Source organism: Rhinoderma darwinii, chromosome 10 (assembly GCF_050947455.1).
Source record: "Rhinoderma darwinii isolate aRhiDar2 chromosome 10, aRhiDar2.hap1, whole genome shotgun sequence".
Classification (NCBI taxonomy): Eukaryota; Metazoa; Chordata; class Amphibia; order Anura; family Rhinodermatidae; genus Rhinoderma; species Rhinoderma darwinii.
In genome coordinates this window covers 81,042,278-81,061,883 of record NC_134696.1, presented here as the reverse complement: position 1 = coordinate 81,061,883, position 19,606 = coordinate 81,042,278, and the positions used below count along the sequence as shown (strand labels likewise).

The 19,606-nt window shown below is 39.8% G+C and overlaps 1 protein-coding gene across 1 annotated transcript in view; it reads right to left on the bottom strand.

Moving 5' to 3' along the window:
• Positions 1–19,606, bottom strand: part of POU2F3 (POU class 2 homeobox 3) — a 125,846-nt gene that overhangs the window by 86,530 nt on the left and 19,710 nt on the right. Inside the window, exon 4 of the mRNA XM_075840826.1 lies at positions 12,840–12,908. Coding sequence (XP_075696941.1) covers positions 12,840–12,908 — 69 coding nt within the window. The remainder of the gene's footprint in view (positions 1–12,839; positions 12,909–19,606) is intronic.

Genomic DNA, 19,606 nt, shown 5'->3' with positions numbered 1-19,606 from the left:
TTCTTCTATGTTGTCTGCCGTGTGCCGTCGCGGAGATCCGGATGAGACCTGAATACAGAACGCAGAGCTGGTGGTTTCATCCTCCCCCCCTTTTCCCCTATGTTTTTTCAGCATATAAAATGCATAGGCTAAATGGGTGTCATGGCTGATGACCTTGGGGGCCTTACTGATCTCCCACTCTCAGCGATCCCAATACCAGGACTGATGGGGGTGACACAACGGGAGCCCAATTCCTTTTCTTTAAACTATTTAGGGTATGTTCACAAGGCTTATTTTTGGCCGTTTTTCGTGCCCTAAACAGCCGAAAAACTTCCGAAAAATCGGAAGCGGAAAGCCTCCAAACATCTGCCCATTGAATTCAATGGGAAAACGGTGTTCTGTCCCGACGGGCCGTTTCTTTACGTGGCCGTTTTGAAAAACGGGCGCGTAAAAAAACGACCGCGTAAAAGAAGTGCATGTCACTTCTTCAGCCGTTTTTGGATCCGTTTTTCATAGACTCTATAGAAAAACAGCTCCAAAAACGTCAGTTAAAAATGCAGCGAAAAACGTGACTTTGAATAAAAAACGTTTGAAAATCAGGAGCTATTTTCAGACGTTTTTGAGTTTCTGTGTGCAAATACCGTTAGATACCACAAGCAATATTGATTGCAGTATTGAGTGCAGAATCTATGGATGGCTGAGATCAGCGGTTTCTCTGATACCCCGTTATTGATGGCGTGAAACAACTGCTATACCGTTTCAATCTTCCTGACGTAACTGTACATCATGGAGTATCTAAGCAAATCATGACGTACAGTTATGACATGGAGCTCCAAGGGCTTAAAGTTACAGACCCAACGCCTGAGCTTGTATGAATTGATATCGCCAAACACATCAGTATCTCCATCCCTCCTGGTTTAAACAGTGGCATTTATGTGCGTACATGTGAGAACTTGACTACATCTGGCAGTCAGAAGGGCATATATTCTCTACAGAATCTCTAAGTAATGCAACTTAGACTTTGGGAATGTGTGTTCAATCAATAATATCTTGGCCCAGAAGTAAGATATTAAAAATAGTTTTTCATATTTTATTGTACACTGAAAGGCTTTTTTTTTAAATTTACTTATGGTAGGTCTTCTTTAGAGGAGACTGAAAACGCATACCTCCCAACATTTTAATCACCATTTGCGGGTCATTTTAATTTACGCCCCCAATGCAGTTAAAAATTCCCACTATTAGGCGCATTTGGAGGTCCGTTTTGTGGAACAATACTGCAATAAACTGGACATTGGAAGGTATGAAAACATGCAGCTTCATATTTTTTAGCAATATTTATGGTCATATTTAAGCCTGTATTTAATTTGTATCTGTGGCTGGGAAATGGATGAAAATATGTCTGGAAAAAGAAAACACAGAGAACTGCCAGAACATTGACAGACTATGGACATAAATAAAGGCCATATCTCTTTTTTATTTCAATACACTTGTGTGACTATGGTTGTTACATACCTCTCCCCATTCCAGCGCTGCTCTGCTACATCTCGCAGATGGGTGCGCCGCATTGCCATGGCAAGTAGTGTGTGGCGATGACACTGGCTATGCGTTTCGGCTATGGTGTACTAGTGACTTTGCCAGGCCATAATAACATTGAGAGAGAAACAGGTATGTATATACAAATAAAAGTGTCAAAGACGTAAGAAAATTGTTATTCAGCAAGCATTAAGTGAATATAAACTCATATATATATACATAAAATGGCAGCAGAACAGATCACAGTATGGCAATGAGATCGGGGGCAGACAAAAACATTTATTATGTGCAAGAAGGGACAATGCCTGGGAAGGTTAGTGTGCTCCAAGTATCAACTAGTAGCATTCAGTGACATATGGCAATGTTAAAATGTAATAAACTAGTTCATTTGAAATAATGTAACAAAAAAAAAAAAAATAATAAACAAATAAAGGGTTACTGTTGCGGTGGTACCTTTTTCCTAAAGCTGCAACTTTGCCCTCTCTCATCAGTGTCGTGACTCTACTAATCACAACCACAACAGGCTAGCAAAATACGACCCTGCTCACCACATTCTGAGAGCCATTACTTTTATATTTTTCATCGATTGAGCGGTGTGAGGGCTTATTTTTTGCAGGACGAGCTGTCGTTTTTATTTGGTATCCATTTTTTGATCACTGTTTATTTAATATTTTTAAGTGCTAAGGTAACCCAAAAAACGATTCTGGTGTTTTCAATTACTTTTTTACGCCGTTCACCGTGCAGTTTAATAATGGTATCTTGTAATAGATCCGTTTTTTTTTTAACTTTTAATATTTTTATACACTCCTGAAAATGTATCTAACTTTTTTTTTTACACATTTTATTAGTTCCCCTCGGGGACTTGAGCCCACTGCAAAACATGGATGAGTTACAGAAACAGCATAACTCGCTGAGCTGCGCTGTTTCCGTAACTCCCATAGTAGTGAATGGCAGTTACAGAAGCAGCGTAGCATGCGAGCTACGCTGTTTCCATAACTACTAATCAGTTCTGTGGGAGTTATGGAAGCAGCGTAGCTCAGCGAGTTACACTGTTTCAGTAACTCGACATGTAATCAAGTGGCCGGGAGACCACAAAAGGCTAGAACGGGGCTTAGGGGGCCCCGTCCCAGAGATAGGTGCGTGTACCAGAGGTGGGACCCACATCTATCTGACATTCATGACATATTCTGTGGACATTTATGACATATCCACAGGATATGTCAGATAGATGCGGGTCCCATCACCTATCTCTAGCTACGCTGTTTCCATATCTACCATTCAGTTTGTATGGGACTTACGGAAACAGCATAACTCTACGCTGTTTTCAGCTTACATGTTTTCTTCTTCATGGTTGGAAATTACACACTTTAGCCGGAACTCAGAGCGGCAGAACGGGGTTTAGGGGGCCCTGTTCTAGAGATAGGTGCGGGTCCCAGAGGTGGGACCCACATCCATCTGACATATCCTGTGGATAGTGGATATGTCATAAATGTCCCTGATGGGAAAACCCATTTAATATGTATCTTAACAGAGTTCCTAAAATGTTTTACTAATGGCTGCAAATTAAATGAATTCACAAAACAAGCAGTACACACCTATCCTCTCCCCCCGGCGATCCAGCGCTGACGCTTTGGCGGCACAACCATTGATTGTTTACATGCACATAGTATGTGACCACTACAGCCAATACAAGGGTTCAACTGTCATGTGTTGTAATTCCGGCATTGTGCCAGAAATAGGATGCATCACTGCTTTGATTGGCTGCAGCGGTCACATGCTGCCCGCGTGTAGACAAAGACTGGGAGGACCACCAGAGTGTCAGCGCTGGATCGCCAGAGGAAAGAATAGGTGAGCCCTGATTCTGTTTTTATTTTAGGACATTTGCTGTTCCCAAAAAATTAGAATTCAGATGGTGGTCAAGCTTTACTTTTTGTATCCACTCCTGTGTTTAGCTATAAAAAAAACTGCCACAAAAACAGTCTATGTGATATCACAACAACTATACGCTGAAAGTGCAGATGAACAAGACTTCAGTTTGTTTCCCTCCTATCACGGAGACGCTGGATATTGTATAACATATAGCGAGTAGTGACTTGAATTCTGAGTCATCTATAAATGTTCTTTTAATCTACATAGAAAATAGTATATATTGTGCAATTTATGTCAATGATCTAACATAAACATGCCAATAAATCACAGAAAGTGGAACCAGGAGATCTGCCTAAAATAGACCTCACTATTTCATTGTATGTCTTATAGAAATGCTGTTAGTATTAATAATATATTGTTATTTTATATAATTGTTACCGATTGTTACAACTTGTTGAAAATGTAATTCTATTTAGCAGCTCATGAGGCAGGGGCACTTTAAACAGAGATGTCAATAAGCGGCTGATAAAGGGATAAACTTAGGGGCGGACATATAGCCTGTGCAGCCTCTTCAGCAGGGGCCTAGACGGGGAGGGGGGGGGGGGGGACCCACTCTGGCTAGTGGCCACAAAAGGTTTTGAAATAAGTACGTTGCTACTCACTTCACCTCTCATGCTCACACTCTCAATGGGTCTCCCATAGATTACATAGACCCCACATCATCCCAGCCCGACAATCACAGAACTTCTGCTCTGTGATTGGCTGATAGCTGATAATGCTATATATGTGTGTCTGAACAGTGTGCAGTTACAGATGGAGTAGCAAAAGGAAGAAGTCTTGCATCCATTATAAGAAGTTGACGTATTCACTACACTACTCGAGACCACCAGGGATGGAACCATTGGCCCATTCACTGCCCTGGACAGCAGGGATATTATCATTAATGGGGTATTCTCAACTTAAACATTTATGGCGTATTTACAGCCGCCACATCCAGGGGGAAAATTAATGGAGAGGTAGCCACACTGATCTCTCTATTAATTCCTGTGGGAGTTATGGAAACAGCCGAGCCCGCTTGCAGGAGAAAATGAGACTTTCCGACCATTTTCCAGGAAGATAACTGCAAAATTGTTATTTTATTTGAAGTCATTATTTATTTTAAATGTGAGAAGATAAAAGTTGTGTGTATGGTGGCTGAAGGGGGCACCCGTGCTATTTTTGCACAGCCGCCCTCAGTTATCTGTGTCTCTGGTTAAACTAGTGGGTTCCAATAGCTCCCAGCACACGAGTTTGGGGCCTTTGTGTTGTGCTTGGCATCTACCTGAAAAAGACATTTGGGAGGAGCACTGTGAGGGGAATCCTGCCTATTAGCTATGCTCAAAACTACTGAAGACACTCCCGTTACGCTGATTGGTTGAGAGCAGATGAAAGACGGGCTCCTCTGACTAAGCTCCTCCCAGATTTATTTTCAGCTAGATGCCAGACATAGGATACAGCCCAGCAAAGTCTGGTTCTAGGAGTTGTATTCTGGGAGCTCTTAGCATTCACTAATTTCACCTTTTATGTTTCAATTAAACAGCAAGATGCCTCGAAAGCTCAGAAGTTATTTATTTTTATTTTTTCCTGTTTTGGGCTTTTCTATGTAGTGCCCATGTTTACATGGTGTCGGGACTTGCTCCGGGTGGGATTATGCCAGCAGCATTGGACCTTAAAACTATAATCTACATGATTTCTTCTCACCTCATATACTCAGCTGCCACTTGCCCCTTCCTTCTCCTGCTCTGCAGTTTTCCCCATCCCTTGTACTGTGCCTAACTTCTCCTTCTACTGTAGATTCCCCTCCTACTGTACTCTTACAAAGGAGGGGGTAGTGAGTGAAGAAATATGGCACGTGATATGAGACAGTTGTAAAGGACTTAATTCCACATGATCAGAGTACGGGACGTCACAGAAGCAGGAAATAACCTGATAAAGGGAGTTCACCTGACTACATCTTGTACGGGCTTTCACAGCCAATAACTTGACAGACATAAAATTGGTAAGTGTAAGGGTATGTGCACACACACTAATTACGTCCGTAATTGACGGACGTATTTCGGCCGCAAGTACCGGACCGAACTCAGTGCAGGGAGCCGGGCTCCTAGCATCATACTTATGTACGATGCTAGGAGTCCCTGCCTCGCTGCAGGACAACTGTCCCATACTGAAAACATGATTACAGTACGGGACAGTTGTCCTGCAGCGAGGCAGGGACTGCTAGCATCGTACATAAGTATGATGCTAGGAGCCCGGCTCCCTGCACTGTGTTCGGTCCGGGACATGCGGCCGAAATACGTCCGTTAATTACGGACGTAATTAGTGTGTGTGCACATACCCTTAAAGTTACATAGTGATTTATCCATTTAGAGACAATTTTTATGATCTGGAAAACCCCTTTAAAGGGTCATTTACTAAAGGGGCTGAAATGTACTTAATTTTTATTTTGAAAGTGGTCCCTGAGAGACGAGTTGGATTATCATTGGAGCTCCTTCGCTCTCCTCCTGTCTCAGAGGGGCCCTGTCTGGGCCACAGTCCTCGCTCTCCCACCGACATCCAACTTAGTCGGTGTCTGCAGACTGGTTGTGGCTGGGAACCACACAGTGATGATGTCGTGACGCAGGCAAGAATGTCATCACAGCATCTGCGTCATTCTGCAGAAGAGGCCAAAGCAGTGGCTAAAAGATGGCACAGCAATGTTGGGAGGTGAGTATTCTTTACTAGGGATAGGGGCTGGGCATTATATACTTAGGATGCAAAGTGTGGGCATTATTTACTAAAAGGGTACAGTGTGAGCATTATTTACTTAAGGGGCACAGTATGGGCAATATTTACTAAAGGGTACAGTGTGGCATTATTTTCTTAGGGGCATAGTGTGGCCAATATTTACTAAAGGGGTACAGTGTGGGCATCATTCACTAAAGGGGCAAATTGTGGGCATTATTTACTGAATAGGCACAGTGTGGGCATTATTTACTAAAGGGTCACAGTGTGCGCATGTTTATTATTCAGGGATACAGTGTGGGACATTATTTTATTCAGGGGCACATTGTGTGGCAGTATTATATTCAGGAGCCAGAGTGTGTAGCACTATTATATTTAGGGGGCACAGAGAGGGCATGTGCTGCAAAAGCAGGGAGCCAAAGACATCTGTATGGCAAACTCTGCAGAATTGTGCCCAGGAGAAATTATCATGATGGTCTGGACCAGATGGAGAAGAAAAGGAAAAAGAATGGCTACAATCAGAGAACACTTTACCTGTGAGTCATTGAATGTCATTGTTTATTCTGCCTATGACCTCGTCTGATCGGTACTATAGTCATGGTATTGTCTACAGTGTGATGATGGGTGGTAGCATTATTGTTTGTGAAATGACCACTCCAGCATACCCTTACTATTGTTAAGCTCATACTAGGAGTTCGAGTTTTACGAGATACAGACTTATATTGCAGAAAATTGAGCTCTCTACTACTTGGTTTTTGCTGTATCTAAGTTACGAGCTTGTTCCGGTACTGTATTTATGTATGTGCTTAGTTCTGGTACTGTATTTATGTACTGAGCTTGGTTCTGGTGCTGTATTTATGTTATGAACTTTGTTTTGAACTATATTCCTGTAGCGTGCTTGCTTCTGGTGCTGTATTTATATACTGTGCTTGGTTTTAGTGCTGTATTTATGTAGTAAGCTTGGTTTGTACTGTCATTATGTATAGAACTTGGTTCTAGTACTATATTTATGTACAGAACTTTGTTCTGGTGCTGTAGTTATATACTGAGCTGGTTTGTACTGTAGATATGTACTGAGCTTAGTTCTGGTACTGTATATATGTACTGAGCTTGATTCTGGTAGTGTATATATGTATAAGCTTTGTTCTGGTGCTGCATATATATTTTGAGCTTGGTTCTAGTACTATATTTATGTTATGAGCTTGGTACCGCTGCTGTATTTTTGTTATGAGCTTGTTTCTGGTGCTGAATTTATGTTATGAGCTTTTTCACTTGAATGGGACCATTCTGTAGTTACTGCACAGCAGGTGGCTGGGGTGCAACAGTGCAGGGAAATCAGTGAATTGGCTGCAAAAAAAACAATCACTCATACATCTGTATTGATAGAAACATTTTAAAGTTATAGCTCTGGGAATGCGACAATGAAAAAAAAAAAAGGCCTGAAGGCCAAATAGATTGCATCCTCAAGGGATTAATAGTAGACTCTTCCAGTCAGCCTGGTAGAAGAGAAATGTATTTTAAAAAATAAGGATTGTGCTGCAGAGAAGAATGAATCCAAATGAGCACATTTGGTCACTTTTTAATTCTGTTGATGTTTTAAACACTTGTATGTACCACATTAAAGGTTGGTACATACAATGAGAATGCTTGGACTAGGGGACAATATGTGTATTTGGGTAAAAAACTGTCTCCGTGATAATACCACAGTGGGTGGTTATTAATGGTACAATCTCAGATTGTATCACAGTTACTAGTAGGGTACAAAAAGGGTTTGTATTTGGTACTATATGTTTATTAATGACCTTGTAGAGGACTTAGAGTATCATTTTAATATTTGACGATGATAATTATGCCCTTTTCACCTCACGTTATAGCCTTCCGTTGGAGGTAAAAATTAGGAGGACACCTGACGTACACCTCCAATGGAAGGTTGAATTAGAGGATATAGGTATACAGTGGGATACATGGCCAGAAACCCCAGGCAGATCGCTACCTTAAGCGCTGTACTCAGGGAAGCTTCCTGTTGTCCACTGTCCATACAGTGGCATCCATCACCCTTAGGCTCCCATGTAAAAGAAAAAATATACACATGCGTGATACTTTTTTTTTCCAGGAACTTGGGCCGAGGTGACAAATTCTACAAATATGTATTAAATGGTAAAACATTCACTGAAAATACTTAACAATATTGGTGGACAGTAAACTTAACTTTAGCAACCAGTGCCAGGCAGCTGCTGCCAAGGCAAATAAAATAATGGGATGCCTCAAAAGAGGCATAGATGCTCTTGATAAGGACATAGTTTTGACTTAATATAAATCACTAGTCAGACCACACATGGAATATTGTGTACAATTTTGGGGACCTGTGTATATGAAGCGTACTAGAATGGGTGCAGAGGAGGACGACCAAGGTAATTAATTGATTGGGTGGATTGCAGTACCATGAAACGTTATCAAACTTGGAATTGTTCTGTTTTAAAAAAGACGTCTTAGGGGCCATCAATGTGCAAATATATAAATGGACAGTACAGAGATTTGTATAATGATCTATTTATACCAAGCCCTGTAACTATGACAAGGGGGCATCCTTTATGTCTAGAGGAAAAAAGGTTTCACCATCATCATAGATGCGACCTACCTTATGGGTAAAGACTGCAGATTTTCAGCAAAACTTGCAGCATAATACAGAAGCAGCAGATTGGATGAGATTTGAACAAATCTCATCCACGCGCTGCTTAAATTATAATCTTTATTAATAATCAAACATGAGAATCTAAAACACATTAATTACTGGGTCAAAAAATAGATGTACACTAAATCAGCATTACGTACAAACAAATTACGGCATGAAAAGTCACTGATTTATTTGTACCCCAAATCAGGGATATATCCATGTAGGTAAATGTATGTCAGGACAGAAGAAAGAAGAAGGTGAAGAGCTTAAGTAAGGGCTTACACCTAGTAAACATAGCTAGTTAACAACTATATATAGGACCTGACAGAACCATAAAAATGTTCTTACCTATGTTCAGTAGCGTGGTAGTGTGACCCAGCGGATAAAGTGATGCCCCGACGCGCGTTTCGCGTGTAGCTTTTTTGAAAGGGATATATCCCTGATTTGGGGTACAAATAAATCAGTGACTTTTGATTTTGTATATTTTTTGACCCAGTAATTGATGTGTTTTAGATTCTCATGTTTGATTATTAATAAAGATTTTCTATTTTTTCAATATTTGATATCTCTTACTCCTTTTTCTCTTGTTTATATATACCATTCTTTGGAGTCTTTCTCTGATAGATGTAGTGGGTGGTCGAGACTTCTCTGTTCCCACCCTGATATTTATATGTCCTGTGAGACTTTTTGCCTAATTAAATGATAAGCGGAAACACAGCTCAGAAATTGATCTTAGGTGCGTTATTTTAATCCGCAGCATGTCAATTGTATTTGCGCAATCGCTTATTTTTTGTTACGGGTTATCCCCATTGAACACAATGGGGAGGTAAAACCTGCAACAAACAGCAGATGTTGCGATTTTTGCAGTGGAAAAGCTGCGATTCCACCGCATAAATCGCAACTCGGAAAAAAATTTCATCTTAAACTTACCCAGAATTCTGTTCTTCTTCATCCAGACCGGCCTCCAGGGATGACGTTTCATCGCGTGTGACCGCTACAGCCAATCATAGGCTGCAGTGGTCACATGGGATGAAACGTCATCCCAGGAGGCTGGCCTGCAGGACGGCAGAGGAATGCGTCGCCACGGCTATGTAAATATGAAACTTTTTTTTTCTTTATGTGCAATTTACCGAAGTGGGCAATCCGGCCGAAAAAATGCACCACAATTTCGTACGGTTTTTGGCCAGTCTTCCCTGCAGATGTCAGGGCGGATACGCTGTGTACTTTGACGCAGCGTATCCGCCCCGTGTGAACATAGCCTAAGAGCAGTGAGACTATGGAACTGTCTGCCACACAATGTTGTGATGGTTGATTCATTGAAATTTCTAGAGGGGGCTGGTTGCAGTCTTGAAAGATATAATATTACAAGTTATGAGTACTAGATTTGTGAAGATGGTAGTTTGATTCAGGGATTTATTCCGAATGCCATAAATGGAGTCGGAAATGAATTTTAGCCCCCAATATGGGGCAATTGGCAATTAGGTTGGACTAGATCCACCTGTGTCTTTTTTTAACCTTATCAACTATGTTACTATGTGACTATCATACAATCACTTTACACATGTCCTGCCTCTACCTCCCTCCTTTCCCTGTACACACACAATACCAGCCTTATATATATGGTTTCCTTGTTCATGAGCCCATTGAGTTTGAAATATACAATATACGTATACCAAGATACAATCATAACATAAACATATAAATAAAACAAGGCAACAAGGTTTTTGTGCAGTCAATGGCAATATTTAGGCCAAAATGTATTTATGTTGCCATTAGCAGCCACATATTGAAAACAGCAAAAAAAAGTTACAAAAAAAGTGGGGTAAGGGGGTGGGGGTAAATGTCCCAACACAATCCTAGACAACCCTAAATTGCTAATCCCTCCGTACATGCGGAGTAATCGCACTAAAAGTGGTGGCCCTATGAAGGAACCTGTCCATGCTTAGAAAACCCTATACTTTGGGTATCACCCAAGACAAACAGGTACTAACCGGTGGTAACTCTTAATGTTCCTGAGTTACCTGTATATACAAATAGTCAATAAAGGAACAGAAATACTCACGCTGCCGATGCAACCAATCAGCATAATGATAATGCAGAGCGGTAAGGAAAAAGGTATGTGAGCTATTGAAACCTTTAAATGCCCTTAACTGCTAAATCCTCAGAACTAGCGGAGTAGACTCCCCAAAAAAGGCGGCCCCGCGCAGAAAAGTATTCCTGCATGTACTCTGAAAAACTCTTCCACAAGGGTGTGCGAGTAGTATACAAATACAAGAGTATTAATCTGTACTGTCCTGACGCATTTCTTCATTAAACGGTTCATCAGGGGACCAAGTTGTGGGTATCCGGAGTATACACATACATATAAAAAAGTCAAGGTATGAACGGTGTCACAAAACGTAATAGAAAAAAATAGCGGAGGATATCGATAGTAGTTATCGAGCATAAAACTTATCTTCCTGTATGGTCCTAGTGCGGTGCCGATAAGGTCTCCATCCAAACTCACCGCCACATGATTACTATCAGTAGCATTAGAAATATATGCTTCCTCTTATCGGTGACACTATTATATCTTAAAGGGGTATTCTCATCATCTCGGACAATAATGGCATATCCACAGATGTTGGTTCAATGTATATATAAAGATCGTGAGCTTCTTCAAGTGGTGGCTGCCGGCAGGTAGCATGCTGCCTCTTAAATCTACGTCTATAAATTCAGCTCCAACCGCTATAAAGATATATAAAGAAATGAATCCTTACCAAATGTTAAACCTATTTAGCTAAAAAGAAAAAAAACAGAAAATAAAAAAAAATGTGTTCCAGGGTGGAAATTCACTTTAAGCCAAGACTTCCTATTTCTTAAATAAATATGAGAATGACTGAAAGGTAAAAAGCCTCGGTAATTACAGGACAGAGAAGCAGGTGACTTTAAGGTCCTGAAGCCAAAATACACAGGTGAGATATGTGCTTTCCAAAAATCAAATATTGCCTGAAAATACAACGAACATTACGTTCTACAAAACAAGAATTTCTTAGTTTAACATTTTAAACATTCATTATACTAAATCTCATATCTATCTATCTATCTATCTATCTATCTATCTATCTATCTATCTATCTATCTATCTATCTATCTATCTATCTATCTATCTATCTATCTATCTATCTATCTATCATCTATCTATCTATCTATCTATCTATCTATCTATCTATCTATCTATCTATCTATCTATCTATCTATCTATCTATCTATCTATCTCTATCCATTATTCTTTTCTATCTATCTATCTATCTATCTATCTATCTATCTATCTATCTATCTATCTATCTATCTATCTCTCTCTCTCTCTCTCTCTCTCTCTCTATCTATCTATCTATCTATCTATCTATCTATCTATCTATCTATCTATCTATCTATCTATCTATCTATCTATCTATCTATCTATCTATCTATCTCTTTATCTGTCTATATAGCAGAGCTGTGTCATGATATCAGAAAGTGTTTTTTGTCATTTTCCATAAGACAAGTAAACTTACTGAGTAATTATGGTGCAGCAGAGACTCAGTTAAATGATTAATTCTGCTCCATCTGTATGTATTTTATGTATAATACAATTATATAGTTTTTAATCCAACAATGTATTGTACGTTTTGATAATGTTCTGACAGATAAAGCCATACTTGGAAGCAGAAGTAAAAATATATTCTTGGTATACCAGAAACAAACTAAGAAGAGCCATACACTGTACTTGTAGATTTTAGTCAATACTCAAGATTATGGAGGGGAAATATTAAAGTTCTCCTGTCTTGTCTTTTTCTTTCTTCGGAGGACAGTGACAGTAATTAATGTTAAGAAAACAGAACTGGAGAACATTAAAAACTATGCTAAAAAAACCAAGCACTGTAATAATCAGTATAGAGGCAGACACTGGTGTGAATGGAGAACATGCACTCCATACCTGGTACTATGTAATAGTGACATTCAATAAGACACTGCTAAACACTCATCAGTATTGGGCTCTTACCATTTTGAAGATGTCCACCTGCGTTTTGCTGCTCCTCCGTGGAATCTGGTTCGCGGCTCATGTTAATACCTGATGTAAGTCCAGAAAAAGAAGCCAATTTTAATAAATGTTTATGGTATATTTCTAAACAAATCATTGGATTACAATAGAAATCATTGGACTTTCAAATTCTAGTGTACACATGATATTATCATATTCATCAGGCGGGAGTGGCAGAACTCCTATCATTTCTCTTCATTTGGTCACCTACCTGCAGAATCCATTGCCCTGGCAGCTAAATCCGTGACGACACACACACACACACACACACACACACACACACACACACACACACACACACACACACACACACACGTACAAAATTATATATTTTTTAAAATATCAAACAAAAATTCTAATAGATTGAAAAAAACCAATATTTGGGGGTAAACAATGGCTTGTGTTCTACAACTTCTTCCTTAAGAGTTGTCATGGGGCAGTCACGTTCCATAGGAACTGTCATAATTTGACAGTATTTTGATAATGCAACATGATAAAGATCGTATATGTGAGATCTGCATTGGTAATTTCCCTTAAAGTAGACACATTTTGTGTCTATTAGGAATTTAAACCTCATATATTCACTTCAAAGTAGACTTCTCTCTCCCATCCACAATGCTCCCCCGGTATAAGCACAGCTCTCCTCACCTGAATACCCTCTCAGATTTACTCTAAAGTTGGCAGCTCCAGATGAGATCTGTGGCTGCTCCTGCAGTCAGGCACTACGGCTCTCCTCCAGGTGACACACAAGTCAGTTGGAGAAGAGGAATATTTTATACAAATTATACTGCCCCCCCATGAGGCCTTTAACCCTTAGTACACAGGTAAACCAAACAGATAAAGGAGATCATTTGCATATGCCCCAGGCAGCCAGTCACATTACAGCTGTCAAAGAGAATTTGCATAAGATAACAATGGGCTGGTTTCAGGGCATTTAAACTTTTCTAAAGTTAAAAAAAAACAGCCATGAAATCCATAAATGTAAATCCATTATAAAGTGGCTAGTACTATGCATCAATATATACCAATATCTATATACCTAAATAAACAAGTTCTAAATGATATGTATTATGTGATACAGGATTCAGGTTTAGGTGAATTTTTAGTTTCTGCATAAACAAAAATGTCCTACTAAAAACTTATTATTAGTATTACAATCAAAAGAGATTATAATATATAATAAACTTGCAGTGTTGCCGAGGACAGAAAACCACACACAGGCCTTCTGAGTCATATGGAGTTGTAATACAGCACCTATAGAAGTCCATGGGCCCTACTGTACCTCTGTATGGCTCTGATTCTTATACAAAGGTTTTTTCTCACATATTTACATGGCGAGTGCCTACCGCTCAATGTGTGTAGCCCAGCCATGTGTATAAGGATATGTTCACACGCAGTGTTAGCAGGCGTTTTTCAGGGGAATAAACGCCTCGAAAAGTGTCTGAAAAACGGAAGCTGATCGCCTCCAAATATCTGACCATTGATTTCAAAGGGAAAAGCTGTGTTTTGTTAAGACGGGGCGTTATTTTACGCGGCCGTTTGAAAAAACGGTGCTTTAAAAAACGCCCCGTAAAAAGAAGTGCATGTCACTTCTTGAGCCATTTTTCATTGTGTCAATAGAAACACAGCTCCAAAAACGGCTCCAAAAAGCCCATCAAAATACGTTTGGTGCATTAACCCCTTCCCGACATCCGCCGTACATGTACGGCGCTGTCGGGAGGTGCTTCCCGCAAAGCGCAGTACAGTTACGGCGCGATGATGGTGCGGGCTCAGAAGCAGAGCCGGCACCATCACCGCGGGGTGACAGCTGTATTATACAGCTGGCACCCTCCTGTAACTGCCAGGACCGGAGCTATTCTCCGATCCGGCTGATTAACCCCTCAGATGCTGCGCTCAATAGAGCGCAGCATCTGATAGGTTTTTCACCCGACCGGCAACCCAGTGATGCAATCGCTGGGTTGCTGTGGCAATCGGACGCCAGAAAATGGCGTCCGAGTCTGCCTTGTACGGGAGCCGATGAGGACCCGCCAGCGGCGCGTCCTCATAGGCTTGCTGTCAGTGAATAAATGACAGCGCTAATACACTGCACTACGTATGTAGTGCAGTGTATTAGAGTAGCGATCGGGGCATCAGGCCCTCATGTCCCCTAGTGGGACAAGTCAAAAAAGTTAAAAAAAGTTAATAAAAATGTGGTAAAACAATAAAAACACACACATTTCAAATAAAAATAAAGCTAAACTGACTTTTTTCCCATAGTAAGTCTTTTATTATGGGAAAAACCGTAAAAATTAAAAAAACTATACATAACCATGAAAAACAACGCCAGAATCTTTGTTTTTAGGTCACATTTCCTTCCAAAAAATTGATCAAAAAGTGATCAAAAAGTCACATTTAAAGTCACATTTACTCCAAAATAGTACTAATAAAAACGACAATCCGTCCCGCAAAAAATAATCCCTGACACCGCTTTGTGCACGCAAAAATAAAAAAGTTATGGGTCTTAGAATATGGCGACACAGAAAACAAATGATTTTATAAAAAAAGTGATTTTATTGTGCAAAAGCCGCAATACATAAAAAAAAACTATATAAATTTGGTATCGCCGTAATCGTATCGACCCGCAGAATAAAGCTAACATGTAATGTAATTTAGGGCGCACTGTAGATGCCGAAAAAAAAAACCAATAAAAAACTATTCCAGAATTGCTTGTTTTTGGTAATTTCCTTTACCAAAAAATGAAATAAAAAGTGATCAAAAAGTCGTATGTGTTCTAAAATGGTACCAATAAAATCTACAGCCCGTCTCGCAAATAACAAGCCCGCACACCGCTCAATCAACTGAAAAATAAAAAAGTTATGGCACTAGTAATGCGGTGATGAAAAACATGTCAATGCGCAGGCCGGAGGGGAACATTCCTGCAGTTTCAGAGCCCTAGTATTTAGGAACTAGGAAAGGGAATGGACATAGCACATCTGCTGGAAGCGAGGGCGCCCGTATTATACCAGCGCAAAACTTTACCAGTAATATTTCCCAAACTACGAAGGAGAAAAAGTCCCCAAAAGGTGCAGAGCGTTACAAAAGGGGATAAGAAAACCGGTTATCAGTGTGACACCGGCCTGTGCATAACGGATCGCTTCACATCGTAACACACATCTATGGATAATTGTATTATTTACCCCATTATTATACCCTCTTATTATGCCCTGATGTACTCCACACAGATTACATATACCCCTGATATACTCCGCACAGATTACATATGCCACCACATTATAAACGGAAATACCAGCAAAACCTCAAACAGAACTATTACCAAGCAAAATCCATGCTCAAAATGGCGGTCTTTCCCTTCTAGCCATACAGCGTGCCCAAACAGCAATTTATGGCCAGAAGTAAGGCATTACCATACCCGGGAGAACCCTCTTAACAATTTATGGGGTAAGATTCTCTAGGGGCACAACATCTTGTGCGGTGAATGGGCAGATCAGTGGAAAAATTGCAATTTTCACTTTGCACCATACACTGCGTATTCATTTCTGAAAAACACCTGTGGAGTCTAAATTCTCACTACACCCCTTGATAAATGCCTTTAGGGGTGTAGCTTCTAAAACGGGGTCACTTTTGTTTGGTACATCAGGGGTTTTGCAAATGCAACATGGCGTTCGCAAACCATTCCAGCAAAATCTACGCTCCAAAAGATAAATACCGCTCCTTTTCTTCTGAATGCTCCCATATACGTAAATAGCCTATTATAACCACATATGGGGTGTTACCGTACTCGGGAGAAATTACTTTACAAATGTTGGGGTGCTTTTTTCTTCTCTATTCCTTGTAAAAATGAAAAATGTTGATCTAAACTACATCTTGTTGGAAAAAAAAATTATTTTTCATTTTCATGGCTTAATTCTAATTAATTCAGCAAAAAACCTTTGGGATCAAAATTTTCACTATACCCCTAGATGATTCCTCAGGGGGTGCAGTTTCCCAAATGGAGTCACTTTTGGGGTGTTTCCACTGTACTAGTACTACAGGGGCTCAGCAAATGTGACATGACACCCAGAAACCATTCCAAAATCCAAATGTTGCTAGTTCCATTCTGAGCCTTACCGTGTGTCCAAACAGATGTTTGTGACCACATGTGGGGTATTGTTTCACCCGGGAGAAGTTGCTTTACAAATTTTATGGTGCTTTTTCTCCTTCAGTCCTTGTGGAAATGAAAAAAAAATACCTAAACCTACATTTTCTTTGAAAAAATGTAGATTTTCATTTTTACGGCCTACTTCCAATAAGTTCTGTAAAACACCTGTGGGGTCAAACTGCTCACTATACCCCTAGATAATTTCCTCATGGGGTGTAGTTTCCAAAATGGGGTCACTTGTGGGGGTTTCCACTGTTTTGTCCCCTCAGGGGCTTTGCAAATGTGACATGGCCTCCGCAAACCATTCCTGCTAAATTTGAGTTCCAAAAGCCAAATGGCGCTCTTTCCATTCTAAGCCCTGCCGTGTGTCCAAACAGCCGTTTATTACCACATGTGGGGTATTGTTTTACTCGGGAGAAATTGCTCTACAAATGTTGTGGTGCTTTTTCTACTTTAGTTCTTTTGGAAATGAAAAAAAATTAGCTAAACCTACATTTTATTTGAAAAAATTTAGATTTTAATTTTCATGGCCTAGTTCCAAAATTTTTTGCAAAAAACTGGCCGGTCAAAATGCTTGCTACACCCCTAAATAAATTCCTCGAGGGGTGTAGTTTCCCAAATGGGGTCACTTTTGGGGGGTTTCCACTGTTTTAGTGCCACAAGACCTGTTCAAAGCTGACATGGTGCCTAAAATATATTCTAATAAAAAGGAGGCCCAAAATCCACCAGGTGCTCCTTTGCTTCTGAGGCCGGTGCTTCAGTCCAGTAGCACACTAAAGCCACATGTGGGATATTTCCTAAAACTGCAGAACCTGGGCAATAAATATTGAGTTGCATTTCTCTGGTAAAACCTTCTGTGGTACAAAAAAAATGGATTCAAAATGAATTTCTGGAAAAAAATAATGAACTTTGTAAATTTCACCTCTACTTTGCCTTAATTCCTGCGCAATGTCTAAAGGGTTAAGAAACTTTCTAAATGCTGTTTTGAATACTTTGAGGGGTGCAGTTTTTAAAATGGGGTGACTTATTGGCGGTTTCTAATATATAAGGCCCTCAAAGCCACTTTACAACTGAACTGCCCCCTGTAAAAATAGCATTTTGAAATTTTCTTGAAAATGTGAGAAATTGCTGCTAAAGTTCTAAGGCTTGTAACGTCCTAGAAAAATAAAATGATGTTCAAAAAACAATGGCAATCGAAAGTAGACATATGGGGGATGTTAGTTAGCAACATTTTTGTGTGTTATAACTGCCTGTCTTACAAGCAGATTCATTTAAATTGAGAAAAATGCTAATTTTTGAAATTTTTCGGTCAATTTTGGTGTTTTTCACAATTAAATACTGAATGTATCGGGCAAATTTTGCCAGTAACATAAAGTCCAATGTGTCACGAGAAAACAATCTCAGAATCGCTTGGATAGGTAAAAGCATTCCGGAGTTATTACCACATAAAGTGAAACATGTCAGATTTGAAAAATGAGGCTCTGTCAGGAAGGTCAAAAGTGGCCAAAGAGGGAAGGGGTTAAAAACAGCTGAAAATCAGAGGATGTTTTCCCTTGAAAACAGCTCTGTATTTTACAGCTGTTTTTACTTTAGTGTGTGAACATAGCCTAAAACTTTAGGCCGACGAGTAGGAAATGCTGCTGACTTTCCGTGATGATTTTCTGTGTGGGAAATCCGCAGCAGATTACAGTACCAGCCATGTGGATGAGATTTGAATAACAGAGCATGTTGGGGATTTTACATTTTTCCGCAGCGAATACGCATAGTTTCTGCAACAAAATCTACAGGTTTTATACATGTTTGGATTAAGCTACGGATTCACAGCAGATTTCACCCTTTCTACATTTAAAATTGAACATTCGTAACAGAATGAGTGTGAAGCGGATTTGAAGATCCACAGCATGTTTCAATGTGGAAAATGTTTCGCAGCACGTGGTTGAGATTTAGATTTCTGGATGTCTTCTCTGGTAAAGGAATTGACTCTGTTTAATGTCTTCGATTGTGGATTTGCTCTTCATGCAATTACCGACTATAACCTTTACAATTCCTTAGCATGTTATTCACTCCCAGTGTCAATCGGCACAAATATCTTTCGTTCTCATTTTAATTATAAACAAGGTAACGTGTCTCATCTGTGGTAATGGTGTTATGTAGTGTTATACTGTCCAACATTACCCATTATGGAGAAGCTGTTATGGAGAAGCTGAAACTTGCTTTATTACTTTATTTCAGGTACAGTTGGCTGTATTTTTGGTGTACTGCAGTCTTGCTGAATTTTCACAATTAGTAAAATATTAATAATCCAAAAACATAAATTTTGGGGATTTTTATGTGTTTTTGGATTTGAAATAAGTTTTTGGATTTTTTATATTTTAGTATTTTACTAATTGTGAAAACTATTTATAAGCTTGCATGCAGTGGCTATTTAAGAGAACGAAATGGTCACGCCTAATATCACCCAGAAGAAGCCGAGAAAGCGAAACCCAGGGTCGGACAGAGACAAGGCATGGTGCGTTTTTCTCCTTTGTGATATACTTGTTTCATCTTAGAAACTTTGTGAATTTAATAAAAATGGATTCCCTTTTTAAAG